At 34.0% G+C, this 23052-nt stretch overlaps 1 protein-coding gene across 5 annotated transcripts in view; it reads right to left on the bottom strand.

Moving 5' to 3' along the window:
• LOC128994011 (triple functional domain protein-like) overlaps positions 1-23052 on the bottom strand; it is a 476534-nt gene that overhangs the window by 271887 nt on the left and 181595 nt on the right. For 3 of the 5 annotated variants that reach the window (XM_054418203.1, XM_054418206.1, XM_054418207.1), the window contains exons 5-12: positions 13197-13389; positions 11839-11952; positions 10104-10303; positions 9422-9650; positions 8491-8613; positions 4558-4749; positions 3634-3765; positions 2590-2718 (exon numbers count right to left, since the gene is read on the bottom strand). In XM_054418203.1, coding sequence (XP_054274178.1) covers positions 2590-2718; positions 3634-3765; positions 4558-4749; positions 8491-8613; positions 9422-9650; positions 10104-10303; positions 11839-11952; positions 13197-13389 — 1312 coding nt within the window. Of the gene's footprint in view, positions 1-28; positions 62-722; positions 816-2589; positions 2719-3633; positions 3766-4557; positions 4750-8490; positions 8614-9421; positions 9651-10103; positions 10304-11838; positions 11953-13196; positions 13390-23052 lie in introns of all 5 variants that reach the window. The other 2 variants (XM_054418204.1, XM_054418205.1) reach the window with 2 other exon arrangements.

The following is a 23052-nucleotide window of genomic DNA, read 5'->3' as shown; positions in this document are numbered from 1 at the left end:
GTAAAATGGATAAATCATATAGACTTACAGCATAACTCTTCATCTGCCTTCTTCTTACACTCTTGAAATAAAAGACAAATTATGTAAAAATTAAAAACAAATAAAAGCAGTATGGTAAAATTGTGCAGTAAAAACAATAAAAATAAATATTGAAATTGAGTTTTAATTTAAATATACAGTAGTTTAATTTTCATAGTTGAATGACTGGTCTAGATAAACTAAATTGGAAAAGTTAACAAAGAAAAGCTGACATTTTTAATGTCAAAAGGTAAGTGAGTAGGTAGCACTACAAACTTTGCACCCAAGGCAGTGATGTTGTGGGTTCTGATCCTGGTACCTACCACTAGTTATGAGTACAGTTCACCTTTATACTGTACAGGCTCACCCCTTGCTTTCGTCAAACAATGTTCCACACACAGGCCTCTGTGGCCCATGTGGATGGGCAAACGTAAGGTTAAAGACCAACCTCTTAAAAAAATCTTTTGAACAAAATATTTTTCTTTAGAACTTATTCGCTCTTACTTCATAGTCTAAATGCAAGCCTTATTGACTCTTATTCCATAGTTTGAAAAGTGGAATTTATTGACTGTCATTTCATAGTTTGAGAGAAGAAACTTATTGACTCTCAGGAAGGTGGAACTTATCGACTTGTATTTTATCTTGTGCGAGGTGAGACTTAATGACTCTTATTTCATAGTTTGAAAGCTACATACAACACCTACATGTTTTCTAGTCGGATGTTCCAAAGGCGGCTGATTGCACACTTGCACCAAGTGATCCAGTTGATAGAGTAGTTTTTTACTGGTGCTATGAACCTACACCACAACCCATCAGTTATAACCCATAACCAAACACAATACATCTTTAGACAAATAATATGTAGAGCACACATGGGAGTAAGCGCCACCTAGAAACACAAGAACTTGGACATGTTAAGTATTAGAGTATTGAGATACAGCAGGCAAAACTATAACTAGCTAACCAGTACTTAAAATTGTGTAACCTTCACCAAACAGCTGTAAATGAACCATATGCAGCAATCACAGAAAGCAGTTTAGTTAGCAATGCAGACACTTTCAAATGGTACACCTTTTTAGCAAATTTCCCATTGAAAATAAGCTAGGTACTTTGTTTATGGCATAGATTATTATGTCTACATATCTAGATGATACCTTACGTAAAACATACTCCCTTACTAGATTTCCCATCCTTATGGAACAGCTGAAGCAAATTTTATGGTTAGTTCTGTCTGGTGAACTGTAGAGGATGTGTTTTGTTTACAATTTGTTTCTTGTTATTTCAGTCATTTGAAACCCCGTTTAACCAAATAAAACCATATAATCATAAACAATAACTTATCCTCTAGTTATATAACCAAACAGTAAAGCACAAATCATGAAATTAACTCAAAAATAATAGAAACAAAATTTCGTCAATACTAGCCAACAGTGTCACTGGAAGACACGAAAAACGAACGTCAAAATTTACAATGAGATGGGAAGTCTACTTGTGTTGGTTAGTCTATGATGATACTATTGATGCTCACCATTTTCTTATCTCATAAACCAGTATTAGTAATTAATTGTTGGTTGCAGATTCGTTGTATAGTACTCAGGAACAACTATTAGATAAAAAAAAAACATGCCACATTTGAAATCTGATTAATCCTTTTTACTGCTATCACCAACAACCTAGTGACAGTGCCACCTAGATTCTCAATTGCAGACGACAGCTCCAAAACAATCATTAGCCATCCAATAGCCTAGTACCACTGCCACCTTTGTCTAGACTAGATATGTATCACCATAGATAAAACATACTCCCTTAGTAGATTTCTCATCCTAATGGAACAGCTGAAGACAATTTTATTGTTAGTTCTGTACGGTTTATGTAGAGGTCGTGTTTTGTTTACAATTTGTTTCCCGTTAATACAGTAATTTTAAACCTCGTTTAACCAAATAATACGATATAATCATAAACAATAAATTGTCCCCTAGTTATTTAACCAAACAGTAAAGCACAAATCAAGAAATTAACCCTAAAATAATAGAAACAAAATTTCGTCGACACTAGCGCCCAGTGTGGCGTACATGAACTAGACATGAAAAACGAGCTTCAAAATTTACAATGGTATGAGAAGTCTACTTGTGTTGGTTGGTCTATGGTATCACTAACCAGCACCACTGCCACCTAGATTCCTCCATTACAGTTTACAGCTGTAAAACACACATTAGCCACCACCAATAGCCCAGTACCACTGCCACCTATATACCTTTACTTTAGAGTGGATCTGTGTCAAGTAACATATATTAACCAACCCCACTGCCACCTAGATTCCTCAATTTCAGACGACTGCTGTAAGAAACAAACAGCCAACAACATCAACCTTGTACCAGGGCCTTCTAGAGACCCCTAATTCAGATTGAATCAATCTAGTAAGACGCAATAACCTCCACCAACACCCTTGCAACACTGCTACCTAGATCCCTTCACCGCAGACGACAGCTGTACGGAACAAAAAACCATCACCAACAACCATCACTGCTATACACCTTCACCACCGCAATCCAGATCTGTAAAGTAACATACATTAGCGGAGGCCAGCTTGTTGTTTCCGTAGCGGATGTACGGTGGATTGCTCGGCGGCTGAGGAAAGTTGATACAGACTTGGACTAACAGATCCAACCCATTCAGCAGAGACTGGTAAGCGTTGTAAACCTGACATACAAAATGTGTTACATACCGTAACAGAACTATTTTAATCAAACATTATTGTATAAGAAAATCTTGAGTAAGTAAACAACAAATTATGTATCCAGAAAAATAATGGTAAGTTACTCTTTTGTAGAATTTTGGTATTTTTGCCACACCAACCATAGTCATCTCCCAAAAAAGATTTGAGAGTCAACTTTTATCGTAAAATCCTACCATCTAGTACGATTGTTATTGTCAAAAATGGCTGTAAATCATGTGTACACTGTACCTATCAGTAGAAGTTTTTAACTAAACCACAGAGAAATAAGGTACAGAGGAAACATTCAATGGTACTAATATGTATGTGGTGTCTAGCACTAGTTGCTGGTGTCTAGGGCAATGTCAATAACCGCCCCCCTCGCCATCATGTACTACGAAGCTCTTGGTGGAGGAAGATCCTGTGCTAAGAACCTTGTTTGTTCAGGCTCTTCCTTGCTCCTAGCAATTATATTTCCAACAAAACATACTTGAGCTGAAAGCTCACAGTTGTCCGATAACAAGCAAGTTTCCTCTGCACTTTAATTCTCTGATACTGCCCTAACTAACTAATAAGATAATTTCTGACTTATCTACTTTATAATATAAAGTAGATAAGCCAGAAATTATCTATTATATTCACTTGCAGTTCACAATGTGTTATGAAAATGTTATCTGAATTTTTAATAGGTTGGTTGAATATGGTTTCAATCAAAATGATTTTAATTCCGACAAAATATAGGCAGTTAGTTTTCCTCAAACAGTAAAAACTCATTGTACTTGTTAAGCCTTAAGATATTGCACCAGTAAAATATCTTCATAAACTTTATATTCCTTCACCTAAAATTGTTTACAAACATAAAATATACAATGAAATATAAACCAGAAATTGACAATACATACCTCAGTGTACGCCTGACACATAGACTCGTAAAGGTTTTGGTGTTGATGTATCACAGTTTCTAAGACGATAATTTCACTTGGAATTGCCATGTTTTCACACGCTTGACTCCAATTAGGCACATTTTCTACATACTGTAAAAATAAATGATGATTTTAATAAACTGTTAAGGATTTGTGCTCATAATTGATTATTTCATCATTATTTTTCTTTGCCTAAAGACATCGAGAAAATTCCACAAAAGTATAAATTTTAATTCCTTTGTAATTCTTATGGAGAATAAATAAACTGCTGTAGTTTGCTTCTTAAAAGATATATTAATTTAATCAAATTCAGCAAATGTTGTTATTTCATACTAAGATATAAACATATAAAAACCCACTTTATCTTCATTCTTGTACAGTAATACAAAGTTATAATTTATGTTATTTCAACATTAAATTAGTCTGACAATTTTATTTTTAAGGGAAAATTTTAGTGAAAATCCAACCAGGTAAATAAATTAGCTTAGTCTGCAGGTTTGTTGCAGCGGGGGTATTTTATGTTAGTTATGTTGTATTGATGGTGTAGAAAACTTAGATAAGCCTGGTTTTGACATCATCTTAAGCTGATTAAACTGAATAATTTTGGGATTGTTAGTCAGCTGACAGTTTGTCATAAATAATCACTCAACCGTGACACACATCAAGGTTCGTATTTGAAGTAGAATAAGAAAGCAAGTTAGGTATTTAAAGGAATGACAATCTGTTTTGATTTATAAAAACTAAGATCTGCTGTTCATTTTGTCAGGACGTGTTATTCAAGTTCAAAAAACAGAAGCAGGTGAATCTAGTTCGGAACCATCAGAAGCTACTGACTTTTCAATTTCAAACTCTAACCTATTATATTATGCTACTCTACGTTTAACAATTGGGAAAATTACTTACTTGTTCAGCTTTGTGATGAAACAGAGTGGACAAAGCCAGTACAGCCGTCCGCTCGTCTAGTCCGGCCGCAAACTCTTTCCACGCTCGGTCGAGCCGAGCAGCCACCGCTCGGATGTGAGCAGCCGCATAATGACCCGTCTCCATCATACGCGATGCAACGGCCAGGATACGGTTGATGTTCACGTACACATTCTGATGGACAAAACATAAGGTTAGAATGTTACATTTAGAATAAATTAATTTGTAGCCTGTGAGAATTTGGTTTTTATTCAAACAAACAGCTGTTCAAATATTTTTGTGGATTTGTTCAAACCTATCTCACAGAACATTTTATCTGCACTTCAATGTTCATATTATTTTTCGGTTATTACATCAAAGTCACAGAAAACTTGATACAGTAGACTCCTTCTTATCCGAACTCCTCAGGACCGAGGCCAATCCGGATAACGGTTTTTCCTGTTAAACCGATGTCCCCAAAAACTTGTTATGTAACCCAAATATTTGACTTAAATTCAGGAGAGCATTTTATTTAAACACGTGATCACTGGTCTCAAATCTTTCCCACAAGAACAGTCCTTTCAGTACCACCCACTTCCTGCCGATCTAGTCCGGTTAAACCGATGTGCGGATAAAAATTGTCCGGTTAAAGAGATGTGTCATTTCCGCCGAGTGTAGTCCGGTTAAAAGGAGTCCGGATAAGAGGGAGTCTACTGTAATACTTTTTAGATTAAAAAGGATATTTTTAGCTAATAAATTAATGATATTATTTTACATAAAAATACAAATTTATTCTCACTTTCTTAAACGTATGGGTAAAAGTTTTTATCCTAAGAATAATTATTTGGAGTCCAACAAATACAAAAACTATGAAATGAAACTACCTTTATGATGTAAAATATACAGAAACGCAGAACTGCACTATACAAAATTCATAAGGACACAATACTCACAAAGAGATTTGAAACTGGCAAATCACACAAATAGCAGCAAAACAAATTTAAGCTTGCGTGGCTAAGCGACAGATTTATAACGAGATGAATGTCCATTGTTTTGGCTACTTTACCAAATGAAAGTTGATGATTTTATTGAAGTAAAAAAATAGCGAAAATTGAATGATTCTGAAACTATAAATATGAATACATTTATTAATGATATATAAGACCAAAAATGAAGTTGAGAAATGTTTGTTTGTACAGTAGAGTCTTACTATTACAAACTCCAAAATAAAAAAAATCGGCCCATTTCAAACTAATTACGGAAATAGTTTAATTTTCTTTTAATGATGTTAGTCTAAAACTAACTATGTTACAACAAACACAGTTGAAGCTAGCAATGTCGTCAAAAAGTTGGCAATGCCGTCTCGAACGTCAAAGGAGCAATATCGGCCAAGTTAGCGATATCCGTGTGCTGTTGGCAATGTTAGCAATAATGAAGAGAACTGTGAAGATTTTACCTATGGTTTCGTAAATCATACTTCAGCAAGGCTATCGATATTTCCATGAACGTCATCAATGTTGCATGAAACTTCCTAAAATTAAGTGATGATATCGCAAACGTTAACAAAGCTAACGACATCACGACACACAGTGGCAAATTCAGCAAGAAAAAAATTTGCACTGTTGCCACAGAATTTGGAGAATCTGGAGATGATACCACAACCGTTGACAAAATTGGTAATATAACCACGAACTTTTGCGAAAATTAGTTTCATCTCCGTTTACAATAGAAAAGCTTTCAATACATTAAAGTGTTGCAGCAACTGTTTTATTTTCTCCTGTGATTGTAGGGACTTTGTCAGCATATTTCGTACTTGCAGCTACACAGACATTCATTCACAAGGATCGCAAAAATTTTGCCTTTGATACGTTGTAATAATATAACGATATCTGCATATTCAAAATTTTTGCTAACATGAAAATGGTTTGTTTCCAGTTAGCTCGGAATCATAGGACTCTATTGTATTGATACAGTAGAACCTCTTTAATCTGAACTAATTGGGACCAGGGGTAGTTAGGATTACAGAACATATTGTTGTTTTTACATAACAATAGCTAAAACATGGCTAAAATTGATCAAAATTATTTTGGGAAAAGTGAAAAAATGTTTTATAAAGTAAAATACAGTGTTAATTTAATACAGTAGTAAACATGGTGAATAAACAGTACTGTAAATTAAATACAGTATACAATAAAGAACTGCTGTACTGTGTATAGAGTACAGCAATGAGGGGTTCGGATTAGTGGATGTTCGGATTACGGGGATTCAGATTAAAGGGGTTCTACTGTATGATAATGATATTTCATTCCAAAAATGTAAAAGCCCAAATCAGTGTAAAGCACTGCCCATGTTATTAGCAACTTTAATTGCAAATAAGATTTTTTGTCAGAGATTCAGCAAAAAAAAACAAATTTATTTTGCCAAAAAAATGTAAAATTAAAACTAGAAATGTTTAAAATCAGCACGAAAAGCTCAACGCTCTATTTATTAGCTAACCAGTTCTCATGCTAGTTTTTCAGCCTTCATAGTTTAAAGTGCTCACATCAAATCGTTGGACATCACTGCAAGTGGCCATCTAGTAGAAAATAAGTTATTTTGCAATCAGTGTATGAATATTTCACAATACAGGTTGAATCAACTCTAATATTTAAATGCTCTCCAAACTCAGAGCAACAATTTTTCATTCACTATCAATACTTCAACACATAAATTCTCAGCCATTTTTAGAGATGACTTATGACCATAGATTGAACGTACTCTACACGTAGAATTAATTATCATCCTTAATCTTATCTGCAGAAAATTCAGTTTTACTTATGTTCATACCTTGTAATGTACGCTTAATTTACAAATCCAATTCATATTTTAGCTTTGAAGTATTACAACCAATCAGAATGATATGTTTGTACACTACCGCTTTGCTTCTGGTTATATTCTTCATGATAGAACCTGTCTCCTGGCCCTTCTTTTACCTAAGACTGGACCGAGCCTTAAACCATTGGCCAGTCCTGCGATTTAGATGAATGGCCAGGAGACAGGTTCTAGCATAAAGAGTATAATACTAAAGAGTGAAGCCACATACTACACAATCAAACCTAAGACGAAAAAATTTTTTGTTTACAATTAGTTTCCTTGCCTCTCTCAACTGTTATTGGACACATAACATACGACATTGAAACAGAAGGACAACAAACAAACATTTTACAAGAAGATGAGATGATAACTTACAAAATCCTAAGTCAACGATTTACAGCAACAAGGAGGTATTAAGGGAGAAGATTCAGGGTTATAATAATAGTACTATTCTTTTATTAGAGATTTTTGTCCGCTTACTTGCATGGAAAAGACCCAATCTGGGACAAGAAAGACAAAATCCTTAAAACTATACACAAAAGCAATAGGTACTGTCACAATCCAGAATGATGCGCTTTGCAGTGTCATCGGACTGGTTGCAAAGTCGACACTCCTAGTCGTCGCAGACTTGGGAATATGAGAAGAGCCCTGTTTGGTCTAAAGCAGCCAGGTAATGGACCAGATGCTAACATTGAGCAAAAGCTCCTGGACCTAGTCAAGGACGAGGGTACAGGCTTACCTAGTTAGTGGCAAGTGGGGCATACACAATTAGCTTCGGTATACGTGCCAGGACCTTGAGTTTGTTCCCTCATACAATAAAATACAAAAGGCACTTACAGGCTACCACCATTCAACCTAAAGACATGTATTTCCCTTCCTAGGCTGAAATACTGTCAGTGACCGAAATAGTCTATAGTACAGTACCGTATAAAGTTATGTGGTGTAAATACTTTTGTGTTCCTTGATCCAAAGCGGCCCTTTTCCCATTATTTAGGTAAGTCTGCTATCCTGACAAAAATACTTAAACCTTATGTTATTATGGTTATTGGTGAAAAGATTTGTTTTTTTTCTGTCTATACTGACCATGGAGCTCATGGTGAAGTGGTTATGCTCCTCCTGTAGTTCCTTGGCGAGCTGGTATGAGTGGCCGATCTCTACGTAGTTCATGAGGAACACATCTCGGTTGTGACAGATCCAGTCAAACATCTGCAACACCAAGTTTGAGTAACTGAGTAATTTTCTAGACACAGTTTAAAGCAAAAGGACTTTCTAACGGATGTAAAAAACTAGCAAGTGACTAAATATTATGATTTTGAAAAACATCAGAGTCCAGGGGCAAATAGATACAAACATAGCATTGATGACAAGAATGGAAGTCAAGAATGAATGCATCATATCATTGACTAGTCAATGATCGTATCGCACAGTACCAAAACTGGTTCTTTAACCAAAATTGATTCTTGGTACCAACACTATTAGTATTTTTTAGTACCTAACTTAACAGCACTCGCATTCTTTAAAAATAGTTTGTTAAAGTTTACATTTACCCATGTTATAAAATTATATTGGCCAAACATAAACAGCTCTCTAATTTTGTGATTTATAGGTTAAGTTGTAAATGCAGTTCAATAATTAAGGAGACATAAGGGGTGAGATATTTTCTGAGGGGGATAGTTTTGCAATCACAGGAGATGGAGATTTCTTTGATGTGATCCCAATAGATGATCATAGATATTGCCATATTGGCAAAAAATTCTCACCAGTATTGCCATGATCCCAAAGAATGCTAACAGATCTTGCCGTTATTTTAGAGTAGATTTTGGTACATTCACCTGATGCCAATATGTGCGAGTTGGTACAGAAGTACCAGTTACGACATTTTATCATTTTTAAGTCAATTCATAGCACTGGTACTTTTCCCAGGAACTGGTAACACCAAGAACTGCCTCAGGTACCAACACATCTCTAGTTTCGAATAAAAGTTCGACTATATGATACAACACATTCTACCAACCTTTTCACAGTCTTGTTCAAACAACCTCAACTGAAAGCACTGGTCCAACTTCAGCTTTTTATGGTGCCAAAGTTGGAGCAGGTGGTTTTTTGAGGTTCGGATGGCTTCGAGATTGTGCAGAATCTGAGGTACGGCAGCCTGTAGGTCAGGATTGGACACTGTAGAGCTGGCCTCACTGTCTCTGCCTGAGTACCCACTGTCATAGCCACTGTTGCTGTCTCCAGACAACCTGCAAAGCATGAGTGATTAAAAACCATATAGCAGGGGAAGAACATGAGATGGAACATATACTCTGAACTAATCTGTTCAACTTCCATCCAAACAGATCACCACAGAATAATCAACTCCTTGAGTGCTGCACCAAAGGCTTTGCTCTGGAAACTGAAACCTTCAATCTACAGTATGGTTAGGTTGGAATGGGTTACGTTAGGTTAGTGTTAGGTAGGTTAGGTCAACGGTACCATCATGTTGTTCTTGCTAAAATATTTCGTGTGATTCGGCCGAGTTGTTGTATAAGTAAGATCTGTTCGCTTTAACATCAGTAGTATCAACAGTTTGATTTTTAGAATCCATATAGGGTTATGGCAACAAATGCGTTGTCAGTTAGGGAATTCTAAAATCACTATTGATCCTAAAGAACTGTGAATCATACGAATGAAGATGGATTTTCATTTTTATATACCTCTGCAGCAGACGCTGGCCCGCCACATCAATGTCTTGCACAGGTGCCTTCATGATCTTCTTTTTCATATCGTTGTGAAGGTCAAGCGCATGTTTGGCCCCAGCCACATCATCACCTAGATCGTTGCGGCTCAGGTCTTCTTGCAGATCATCTAGACGATCTAACAGATCAGCTGCCTGCCATGTAAAGTCCTCCAGAGCCTAAACACAACATGTCATTAGTAACTTTATGACAACATGACATATTGTGGAAGCGAGAATTATGAGGTGATGTAATGCTGGGTATTGCCCAGAACTTAATGCAATCTGCCAAATGAAAAATAATATTTATTGTATTGAACTCTTGCAGGTACCTCCTAACAGAGCCTCTTTCGTTCTTGACTCACTACAAAGCACCTCCTTTTCCACTATATATGAATACAATATCTGTAGATGCTTCTCTTTCAGTATTCCCTACTATTTGATCTTCAGAGGTCTTCCAACTTTCCTTTTTCCATCATGTCTCGAGCCAGATTGATGATACCTTTCCTTATCCTTTATATTCAACCAAATCAACTTCGTCATGGCATTCTAAGTTAATTTGTTTCTAATACTGTTGACACATCCAAACTGTTTTATATTTGACTTTATCTTACTAATATTAATGTGAAAGTTGGTGTGTTTGTTTTAAGTTCAATCACGCATTAACTACTGGACGGATTGGGCTGAAATTTGGTATGATGATAGCTCATATTGCCGATTAACATATAGACATATTCTTATCTCAAAAATCCTTCTGGGCTCCGCCCCAGTGGCTCTTTAGTTCCCCACGTTAACCTTGAGTATTCATTTATAAAGGAAATTAAAGAATTTATTCAGCTGTTTCAACTAAAAACGTTGGTTATATGATATGCAAAAGTATTAAAAAGTTATAAGATTTACCAACAGGGTGCAGCATTATTATTTTTTTTTCATTTATTAAAACAGCTAATTTGAACTAAGCAGCAACGAAAAGCTGCGATATTCATTGAGAACTGTCAAAGTAGGATTGTTTACAGTTATGTTTATGTTTTTAATGTAATAAATAACTTGTGATATTTTGCAATTTTTTTTATATTTTTTTTCTCTACTGTTTAGGTGAAGTGAAACAATAGACAGACAATAGAAACAATAGAACTTGCTTAAGTGGTAGAACATTATGGCTATGGTAGATGTGTAATACTATAGTATACCGTAAATTTAAAGAAGCAAATTTCATCAAACTGTGTAATTTGCCCCATTGCAAACTCAAAGCTTGAGTATAACTGCAATAAGAGTTTTAAACTTATAGGCCAATCCCGTACGAAGGACGGGTACTCTGCTTGTAACATCATATAATAAAAATCCTTGAAAAAATATAAGTATCATCTTGAACAGTATGGTTGTATTCACAATATGAAAATATCCAATACTCTTACAAATAAGTGGTTATAGTTCTCATCTGAATTTTAAAATAGAAAAAATCTACCTCCCCTAAAGTTTGTAGAGTAAATTGGGTGTATTACCTTTATAGTGCTCGCCTTCAATTCTCAAGTTCATTGGTTCATTTCCAAGCAAGATACATTATGAACTCAGGAGATTCCATTTGTCATTGGGATATCAATTAACGATGTATCAAAAATATCTAGCCGAAGATAGACAACAAGATCAGGATTTGGATGATTCCTTTTAATAGACAACACCGCTAAGATAAAATAAACATACAAAATAACACTTACCAGTCTCATCTCGATCCACTGACTGTGATCGTAATGCAGGGTTCCCTCTAAATCTGACGTCAGTTGTGTTGTGTCGATGATCTTGGGCAGAGCTTCCAGGCTGATCATGTTGGTCTGCAATGGAAAGTTTCTGATTAAATTGCTACTTTATTAATTTTAAAAGAAATAAATAACCTAATATCGGATAAACATGGCATAATAAGAATACAAGGCATGAAGTGCTTTGATCTATGAAGCTTAGTTACTAACTTTGATCAGCTGTTTATTTCGTCAGGAATGTTTATTATATCCCCAACTATCAAGTATAGATGGGTGGGCTGAGTTTGAAATCATCAAAAATCTAATGATTCTCAGGATCGAATTCGTTTTTAAAAACCCTTCTCATTGCAACTAAAGAACTTAAGAGGAAACCCATCTAAAAACTTTGACACACAATTTTATGTCATGATCGAGATACTGTAAAATGTATCAAGAAATAAAGCTAATTGTATTTCAATACAAATCCGATTCAAAGTCGGATTTTGAAGGTGTATTACTGAATATTCATCAAGCAATTCCCAACAGCTACATGAAACATTTATTGACAACTGTTCCCAACCAATATTACCTTGAATACCTCTCAACACCTAACGCTATAGTTATGTTCTACAGACTTAATTAAATTCCAAACCAACGGACAGAGTTTTAATATTCATCTTGCCTTTTGAGTTATTTACATTTTTTTAATACAACTACTGCTATTAATTTTGTTTGTAGTTAGAAAGGTGTAAGTAAAATACTGAGGAAAGTAGGTAAGCTTATTGTTTGTTAAACAGCTGATCTTGGTAAAAAAACAACATTATACAATATTCTTAATCTAATACAGTACCCATGCTTTTCAACCATGGGTTTACAGCACAACTATGTCATTTTAATGTGTACAGGAATTGATCCTCTGAAACTGGCTAGAGTCTGGTGTAACTAGTGATTGTTAGGTTAAGTTAGGTTATGAGTTGAATTTACCAGACGATAAATGCTCAAGCTGGGTTAAATTATGTTTGGTTTTACGGGCAAATATTACGATGGTTGGTTACAGTTAGATTAGATGTGATTAAATCTACAAGAATATAAATAGCCTGCTATAGTTCTGTTAGTTTATGTTACATTGTGCTTAGGACTGTTTGGATTAATTACTGATAGCTTAAGGTTTGTAGCACTGATGAATGTTAGGTAGATGGATGCTTTGTTAGTTAAATTGAGGGAAGGTTAGGGTTTTTTTAAGCTAAGAAATGTAGGCTCATTACATTGAAATAAGATTAGATTTCGTTGCACTATGGAATGTCAGGCTGGTTACAGTTGGGTTAGGTAAAACTCCCTACCTCAAACTTGTACTTGTGACTGCCCAGTGATGTGCGCTGCTTCTGCCAGAAGTTGTCGGGTTTGATGATGTACGCGACGTGGACGGACCCCGGGAAATGTTCCTGCAGGACTTTCAGGATAGGCTTGACAGTGGACCAGGTCGCTCCTCTCATGTCAATCACCACTGTGAACCCGATCTCTCGCACATCCTCCCTGTAACATGTTGACCAGTTCAATCATGAGTAAAGACAATAGATTATTGACGATTTTAAAGACCCAGTTATGATTCATCATTTGATTTTTAATTAGAAGTCCTAGATCTAGAGAAACTACTGGGAGTCATTAGGCAAAACAAAGTGTAAAAGGTATAAAATTACCTGAGTACTGCCAGAGTGATCCTTAGTCGTTACGGATTACGCGTTTCAAAGACTTCAAGGACTCGAGGTCCTCGAAACGCGTAATTCGTAAGGACTAACAGGATCACTTTGGCAGTACTCAGGTAATATTATACCTTTTATAGCTTGTACTGTGATCCAGAGACAAAACAACTCAAAATATGAAAAAAAGTGCCTTACTTTATTTTACAACAATCTATTGCTCATAATCAGGTAAAATAACAAAATTGTTTTCATATTAATGTAATGTGAACAAACACCTTATTTGACTTGGTAAATTGATTTGGTTTGATTTTATGCTCAACAGCCTAAAATATGTCCCCACCTACTTCACACAATACTATAAATTGAATTATAATATATTTTAACTAAACCACTTTGCGTATTTGGCCAGTTTTTAAAGTCACCATGCAGAGCTGACATTTGTACATGTATCTATTTTTTTTTCTTTAGGATTAACAAAAAAAATATTTTTATTAGGAACTCATCAAAAAATATATACATTATTAAAGGTATGTAACCTAATCAAATAACTTTTTTATTACATAGAAGCTTGGACACTGTATGTTTGGATAACAGGAGATTTGCTTTATTTCGATAAGTCTACTGTTAAATCATTAGCAGTTCAAGATCCCCTCTGACAATATCACCAAAATATAGGTATTTAACATAGCCAACCTTATTAAGATCCTGATATCTATTAAAATAACCCAAAATAAACTATATAGTACTAATTCCCCAAAACTACCATTCTTCTACACTCATTGATAATTTGTCAATGCCAGTTCCTAATTAGCTCTTTTAGTCCCCAATTAGGCAAAGTTTAGCCAAGAAGAGGGGATTTTAGGTGGTCAATATACTCGTAATATTACATTATAGGAAACTGTGTAATTATTTTTAGTCCAATAGAGTTGGTAACATGTAGTAACAGAAGTAATAAATGCGCCGTAAAGATCAAGAGATGAACTAGCAAACTTCAAATCCCACAAGCACAAACTTAAGACTACGTCTGGTAAATTATTAGGTCCCAAGACGGACTTTAGGACTTTGATGCGTAATAATTACCATTAGCATAATCATATTGGGCTAGCTTATGGTCTTACTGGCTTACACGCTAATTAATATAAGCATAAACCCACTATTGAATAGAGGTCATGGCTCAGATAACAAATTAAATTGAACAGGGTAAGTTAACAGTATTATTGTTGTTTATACCTGTCTAAAATCTCCCCCAATTGTAAAAAAGTATTTTTCGATCTAGTGCCAATATCGGTGGTGTTTTATGTTGAACTTTATTAGACCATTGGTGCTAAGAGGTAACTATTCTACTTCAGGGCTTTATGAATACTGTATTAAAAATTTAAAATTCACATAGCTTAGTATTACTGGACAGAATAATGCATAATGTATGGAAGAAGTTTGTAAAGTAGCTTACATGTACCTAACTACGTAATTTAGTACTTTACTTGTAACCTCAATGCTGTAGTGTAAAACATTTTATTTTTTGCAGTTGCGGGTTTTACAACTACTTGTGCGACATTTTGACATAAATTGACAGTGTATTTAAGTTATTTAAAAGTAAAAGTCTAATTTACTTCAGCAAAGGATTTTATCACTTCTATCATATAACAGAGCGATTATTATCTCCGTTTATCTATATACTATTATAAAGAAGAGGTGGTGTCTGTGTGTTTGTATGAGCTAATCTCAAAAACTACTGAACCTACTGGGCTCAAATTGCACACAAATGAAGCTACAGTTCCGAGGATACATATAGAACTATTCCCGCTTCGATATTGTCCTAGGGCTCTGCCCCGTGGGCATTCAAAAATTTGAGTTGAGAGATTTAAAAGAAAATATTGATTGATGGTATCCATGGTAACAAAGAACAAACCTACAAAGTTTAAAAATGTAAACAAGCAGAACTAACTGTCAAATGAATTTTGATTTCACAATTCCACACAGCTGGTTCAAACATATTAAATACTGCACGAATATTAGAACAGAGAGGGTAAGGATTAAAAATTTTAAATAATGATGTCACTAGCCGGAATGTAAACATTATTTAACATCACTTAAATGGAGCTGTCAAACCACATGTTAATGTGATTTCATTAGTGCATGATTCTTTCAGTTACTTCATTTGTTTATGTTTATGATCTATTATACTGAGTTTGTACTAATATTTGTGAAATGCTGTAATAATATTTTACAGGGAATAATTCGTTGTAAAATAAATCATTCATGGATATAAGAAATAATTAAGATTCTATAATCATTGCCAGGCCATTATCCTGAGTTTTATGAGGTTTTTTTTTATTTATTTCTGTGTAAACAGCAATTTAATCCCCCTGCCGCAGCAAGTCTATAGACTGAGTGAATTTCCATTTTCCTGATTATAATTTTACTAAAATATTGTTGTAGAAAATTACCCTATTTTCCATATTTATTTATATTTTCCTATTTTTCGGTTTGTAACTGTTGTGATAGTTTTTTTGTTTACAGTGCAAACCATTAAACACGTTCTTTTACTGTACCTTAAAATCTATCATTGGTTTTGTATCGTAGGTAGCCTAAATAAGTATGAACGGTATTAGTTAACCAAAACGTACTATTATCGAGTTAAGTTATACTAAGCTATATTTTGTTTCTGAATTAAATGGTAGGAGTGATACCATTTGGCATTTTCAAAGAACCAACATTGTCTCTTTTGCATACTGACCCCGTTGCAAGGCACGGGTATAGCTGCTAGCAAATACGAATAGTAGCGCTGGTTTGCAGTAGGCTAGCTGTTCAAATAACAAGCGACCGGTGCTACTAATTGTGACCAACGGGATTATTTAGTATCTTATATAAATTAGAGTTAATCACTACGACCACAAATGTCTTCTTTCTACATAAGTTCCATAATACCCACACCGCAGCAAACCTGCAGCCTAAGCAAAATTCCATTTGTGTGACTTTATTTTCAATTAAATCTAATTCAATAACATTAGATTTAACGATTACCTAGGTTTGCTGCCTGCAGGGAGGGTAACAAAGTGTGATTTATAGGCAAATATTAGGTATTAGCTTAGTATGAAAGAAAGAAATTTGCCAAGTTTGATAAAAATATATACATAAACGAGCAATATTACAACAGTTTACTTATCCTAACTTACTAATATTATGAGTAAAAAGTTTGGATGTATGGATGTATGGATGGATTGATGGATGGATGGATGGATGTTTGTGACAAATACATACTTAAGTAAATACTAAACCGATAAGGTTGAAATTTGGTGTGATGATAGCTGACATTCCCGATTAATATATAGACATATTCTTACCTCAAAAACACTTTCAGGATCCGCTCCAGTGGCTCTGGCTCTGGATTTTCTCATGTTAGCCTTATGAGTATTCATATTAAGGGAATAAAAGAATTTTGTCAGCCGTTTCAACTGTACAAGTTGGTTCTATGATATTAAATAGCATTAAAAGTAAGGCTTACCAACAGGGTGCAGCACTATTATGTTTTTTGCATTTATTACAACAGCTAATTTGAACCAACTAGCAACAAAAAGTTGTGGTACACAATGAGAACTTTACTTTGTCCATGGTTTAGGTGCAGTTGTAGAAAATTATGGCTATGGTAGATGTGTGCTCTACACTATAGGATACCGTATAAATTTAAAGACCAAATTTCCTTAAACCGTGTCCTCTCCCGTAACTGCAATAAGCATGTTATATTTCTATGCCAACCCCGTACGAAGGACGGGTACTCTGCTAGTAGTCTATAATGCTTTTAATGGGGCCTCAGTGAACTAATGTATAATATAACAAAATATGATATGATGATAGTATCAATGCGCTATATTGATTTAGTGTATTCGCTATTGATATAGCTTATGCGCCTCTCATATTGTTTGGACGTAGCCACATAGTTATAAGTAGCAAGAATGAAAGTTATGTTTGTTGCAACTTGTAGCATCGTAACAGGTTGATATGACAAACATAATTTTAGACGTTACTCGAAACCAAAACATGTTTTGTTATAAAACATAGTATTTTATTTACGGTTAAAAATCATTAGAAACAGAGTGAAAATTAAGTGATGTATTTTTGAACAGTTCAAATACAGCTTATTTGCTGCATAGTCTGATTTTCAAGCTATCTATCAGCAATGTCAAATAGGTTTTAGTAGTCATAACTCATTTTCAGCGTTCTTCTCAACAGTTTTATAAGGGTTTTAAACTATGGCAAACACAGTTTATCATGTTTACTGTAAGCTTTCTGTTTTATAAATTGAAGTCAAAAAATTGACACGTGAGTAAGGCCAAATCTAGGCCTATAAAAATGAAAGAACTTTTGGTTAGCGATAGATAGTGGGTAAAAAACAGTCCTATTAGGATTAGCAAGAAAATCGTATTTTGAAATTTGTTAAGCCGTTTAAAAAAGTAAACTTGGTAAATATATTGCAAATTGGCGATTATGTTTAAATTGCCAATTAGACTAAGTGTTTACAAAATGTAATATTAAGCTGACTCCTAAACACTATCCAATAACCATGGGATTATTATAAGGTGCTCTATGTGCCATTTCCAGATAATCATTTCAAAGATGTAGCCTTCATAGAAACAATTGTAGAAACAATAAAACTGAACTTATTGAAAAAACTGTGATATTGTAAAATAAATTAGGCAAATTTTTGTACGAATCGGTGTATGAATTTTTGTACTGTGAAGTTGAACATTGTTGCTGATGTCATCAGTTTTGTAAACATTTTGTATTGGTGTATCGCCGTTTGTAAAATAGATAAATAATAAAATTATTTTTTATGTTTTCTTACAAATACTACCGTGAACAAATAAAAATTGAGACAAGAGTAGAACAAGTAGGTACAAGTTTAATTAAAAAAAAAAACATTTTCCGATAAAAGGTTAAAATGAAATAATTACCATGAGCGAAGATATTCAATTTCATATTGAAATCTATTGGGATTCCTGAGCAAATACCTTTATTTGAGGTATTTATTAATTTCTATTGAAGGAAGATAAATATCCAACAATGTTTGTATTCAAGATTAGTGTCAAGTTTACTAGACTATTTTTACATTGCGAGTAAATTACATACATTACATTATTACAAATTACATTACAATTACATACATAAATTACATTGCTTTTGCACATAGCTGACTGGCCTCACAAAAATAAGAAAGTGGAACCCTGATAAAAGTTTTGCGTCATGCTGAAAAACTTTATAGCTGCTATAATATAATGCTATAGAGAAGATCATGGATTGGCAGCTTTTGTGTGGATTTATAGTTTGATATATCGGATACTACCAAGCGATGAAATCTCCCTAGCCTCCTTTGTTGTCTTTTAACCTGAGTTCGCACAATTTACGTTGTGTTATACACTTTAATATATATAACCAAACTAATTGTAAAAGTTACTCTCAACTATTTAATAAGCTAATTATTGCGGAAAATGTCACCCAATAGTGAAGATTACACAGATTTCAACAAAACGTTTATTTTTTTCCATTAGCAGTTATAGAAACCATTTTTTTATTTACGATTCACAAAAAAATGTGTCGTCACCGAGACAAGAACTTTTCAGTGGCCAAAAACTTAAGGTAAGTCGTAAGTGTATATTCAGCTGTAAGTACAGCTGTTTTTTGTATAGTATTGTTTGTTACATAAAAGGAACAAATAAGCTACAAGTAATATTTTCATGTACATGATGTTAACATTGATTATAAATTATATTTAGTATTAATTTTTTTATTTAAGGGTGCGCTCTACCCGTCTGGCGCGCGCAAATGTAAGGGTTTTAGTTCTTCCTGATTGTAGCCCCAATTGTGAACCGATTTAAAAGATCTTGGTGTCATATTTTCCGTCAAATGTTATTGTAGGTTTCCCGTTTTTTTAAATTTTGATAATTTAAAAAATTTTGGGCTCAAAGGTTGGTGAAAAATGTTAAAAGAGGCGTTCTTTATCACGAGTTTTAATACATAAAAATAATTTTTAGAGAAAAAATAAAAAACGGGAGACGTGCAATAGATTCTTAAAAACAAGAACCTGGAATTAGTTTACTAAAAAGTTGAATGATAACTATGTAATCACGCAGACTCGAAAGGCTTGCAAGCGCTCTTCAAGGCGCCGTGCAGTGGCGCGGCCATGCGGCCAACGGCTCAACCTGTCGTCGGCTCTCCCACCACAGCCATCGATCGATATTTCCCCTCCTCTCGGTTGATTCTATTCTATCTTTGCGTCGTCGCCGTTTTTACGCATACTAGTGTCCCTGCTGCTCGAATTCGAGCAATTGCTATATATACAGGCGTTATTTTAATACAAATAACAGTCATAATTTCTCATTACTTTAAAAGATTCTACTCAAAGATTATAACATTTTTAAGATGTACATAAGAGATCGATAGAATCAACATTTCTTATAAATATCTTATCACTTTTCAAAAGCTGATCTTGTTTCTTCTTAACGATATTTCTATTTCTTCACCTTGGTGGTGTTATATAACTTTCCTATGTTTCCATAGTTGAAAATCGGCTCGTTCAATGATTACTAAGAAATGCAGCACAGTGTTGTTAACTCATTTTTCTTTTTCAGTATATCAGGAGTAATGTAAATCAGCTCTCTCGCTTTTTTCCATTGTAATATTTATGCAAACCCAAATTCAAATAGTGAATATTTCATTTCATACTATTAAATTAGCAAAATTATTGACGGTTTACAATTTACATAGGTTTTTCTTCTCATTTTTAATTTCTGACAACAGCTGGAGTTTTATAAAAATTTTTTGTTTCCCATGCTAATCTTATGGAGAAATACAAAACTTTAAAGGGTACCAGGGCCTCACTCTCTAATTATTTCCCTAAAAAGAAAGTTTCCTGCACAACTTCACGTTAGGCTCTTTCCAATGACACCAGAAACATGTAAATCGGTTCAGTAGTTTCGGAGGAGTAATTGTCACAAAAAACCTGCTTGCGTATTAAATAAGTAAATAGATGAGTATACTGTCCTCTTTGTAAACAGTTATACTCAGCCAACGCAACTTGCTTGCACAGATTCAGCTTTAAAACTTTACCAAAATATAAGTTTGTTTATTATCGTCGGGTATGAGATTGTTCTAATAACAACCATAATAAAGAGTTTTTTTTAGAAAACCAGTACCATAGATAAAACATACGTGTTGATTAGTCTATGCCAGTACTCAATAGTACTGTTTTATTAAAACAGCATTTTTAAATTTTTGTAATTAACCCCTCCAAGTTGGGGACTTGAATCTGATACCTCAAATGTTCTAGCTAGACTATTGACCACTCAGCCATTCAACTTCAAGTTAAAAAACAACTACAAGTCATAACTCGGGTCTACAAATAAAATACCCTGTCGCAGCAAAACTATTCACAAAGCAAATTTCAACTTGTATGATTAAAGTATTTTTACTAAAACGAGGTGTAAGCCCGTCCTACGTACGGGAGTAGTCAGTTAAAACGGTTTAGGCCTATAATTCAGAACAGCTAGTTTACACGTATAAAGAAAATTTTTATTGCAGCCTACAGTAGAATGAGTAATTATCAATTGAGAAGTGTATAGGCCTAGTTAATGATATCACCTTCCATCGCATACCTACCTCTTCCATAATCAATATTACCACAATACAATTACTCATACTATACACAATTTCCAGTAGGTCTGAGTTGAAACTCCCTAAAATAAAACGAAAACATCCAATAAAATTCACAGTACACATAATTATAACGTTGGTGTCCTGACATCATTAAACGATTCGTCCACACACATCCTTTATGTCAATTTCACTGCACCAATTGCTAAATAAATAAGTTTAAACAACGAAAAGTAAACACAACAACATATTAGTTTGTTTTGTAAACAGCTGAGTCAAAAAAAAGAATATTCATTTGAACAAAAGAACTGGTCACATGTTGAAGGAATTTAAAAAGTAAAAACGCTAGTAAAGCTAGTGACGTAATTAATTGTCTATGTTTATTATCTATCCCGTTATCAGTTCCAATATCCTTGATAATTATACCACCCTCATTGAATCAATGTACATCGTAATTCCCCATATTCATTTATTTAAACTATAAAAAATTCAGCGCCTCCAAATGTAACCACAACTAAACACACGCCAAACAACTTTTTTAGATTTCATAAAAGGATGTTTAGTCTAATTGCAGTATCCTAGGTCAATGATGACGTTGTGTTCAATTTATGGCATTCATCTGTATATCTTTGGATAACACCCGTCTGAGGTTGTGGTGGTAATTTAAAATCGTATTCCTGAGGATTCTTGATCTCCATCTTTATGACATCAATATTTCCGGGCCTAATCCAAACAAAGTTCAAGCATTCAAAAACATTGATTGTAAACAAAAAGCTGCCAAGACGAATTAAAACATGTAAAAATTGTGATTTTCCTACCCTTTCCAAAAAAGATGAGCAGTAAAATAAGTTGCAAATCTTTTTCATTTAACTCGTGTACAGATCCTCGACTTGTACACATCGATGGTGTTACTTTTCTCGGTGGTCCACTAATCTTACCTATTTCTAATAATCAATGACAAAATCAGAGTAAATAACCTCATAGTTCTAATAGGGCATTCTTATTTAACCAGCTGTTAGTTAAAACAAATTATATTGCTCTAAAACAAATCGAATATTACAAAGATTGCTTTAAAAAATAATTTGAACATCCTAGTATTTTACTATGTATATTAAATTAATCTGTCATCCTCTTACAAAAGAATTGAACGTATCAATGATTAGCATTACACATAGTATAAATAAGTCAACCCTCAGTATGTCTTTACATTTTTATCCATGTTTTTATCCAAATGCTGAATTTGTGACACAAAAGCTGAATGTTTACAGCTGTTATGTTAAGCAAATTATTTTATGCCAAAAGCTAGTTTAGAATCTTAGCGTCGGCTGCTAGACTTTTTAAAAATTAAAACTTAATTTCTAAAAAACTGGGACCCTAAACTAAAATTATGGCTTCGACATTCCCTAGTTCTCAAAATTATCTTTCTTTCAACACAAAAAACATGAAAATCCGTCGAGTGGTTGATTCAGAATCGTGAAATAAAAAAACACTGTTTCGTTTTAATATTATAGATAGATACTTCCAGAAATAAAACAAACTTATTCCTATTTAAATAACATTAGATTTAACGAGTGCTTAGGTGTGCTGCTACGGGGAAGGTAAAAAGTGTTTCTTGACCATACGTCAGTATACTGAAATTAATGAATTTGCCAAATTTTATCAACATACAGTGTATCCATAAACAAGTAAATTAAAACGGTTTTAATTTTCTCCATAAGAATAACATGGTAATGTTTAACAACACTTTTTTCAATTTTTTTGTGAGATACCGACTGATTCTGTGCCCATTACGGTGTAGCTACAGATGGAATAGAGTTAAATAATAATGAAAATCTTAAACATCAACAAA

The sequence above is a fragment of the Macrosteles quadrilineatus genome, unplaced genomic scaffold (assembly GCF_028750875.1).
Source record: "Macrosteles quadrilineatus isolate MER2022 unplaced genomic scaffold, UCM_ALF_1.0 Scaffold_5__1_contigs__length_97177068, whole genome shotgun sequence".
Lineage (NCBI taxonomy): Eukaryota > Metazoa > Arthropoda > Insecta > Hemiptera > Cicadellidae > Macrosteles > Macrosteles quadrilineatus.
This window is presented reverse-complemented; position numbering and strand designations above follow the sequence as displayed.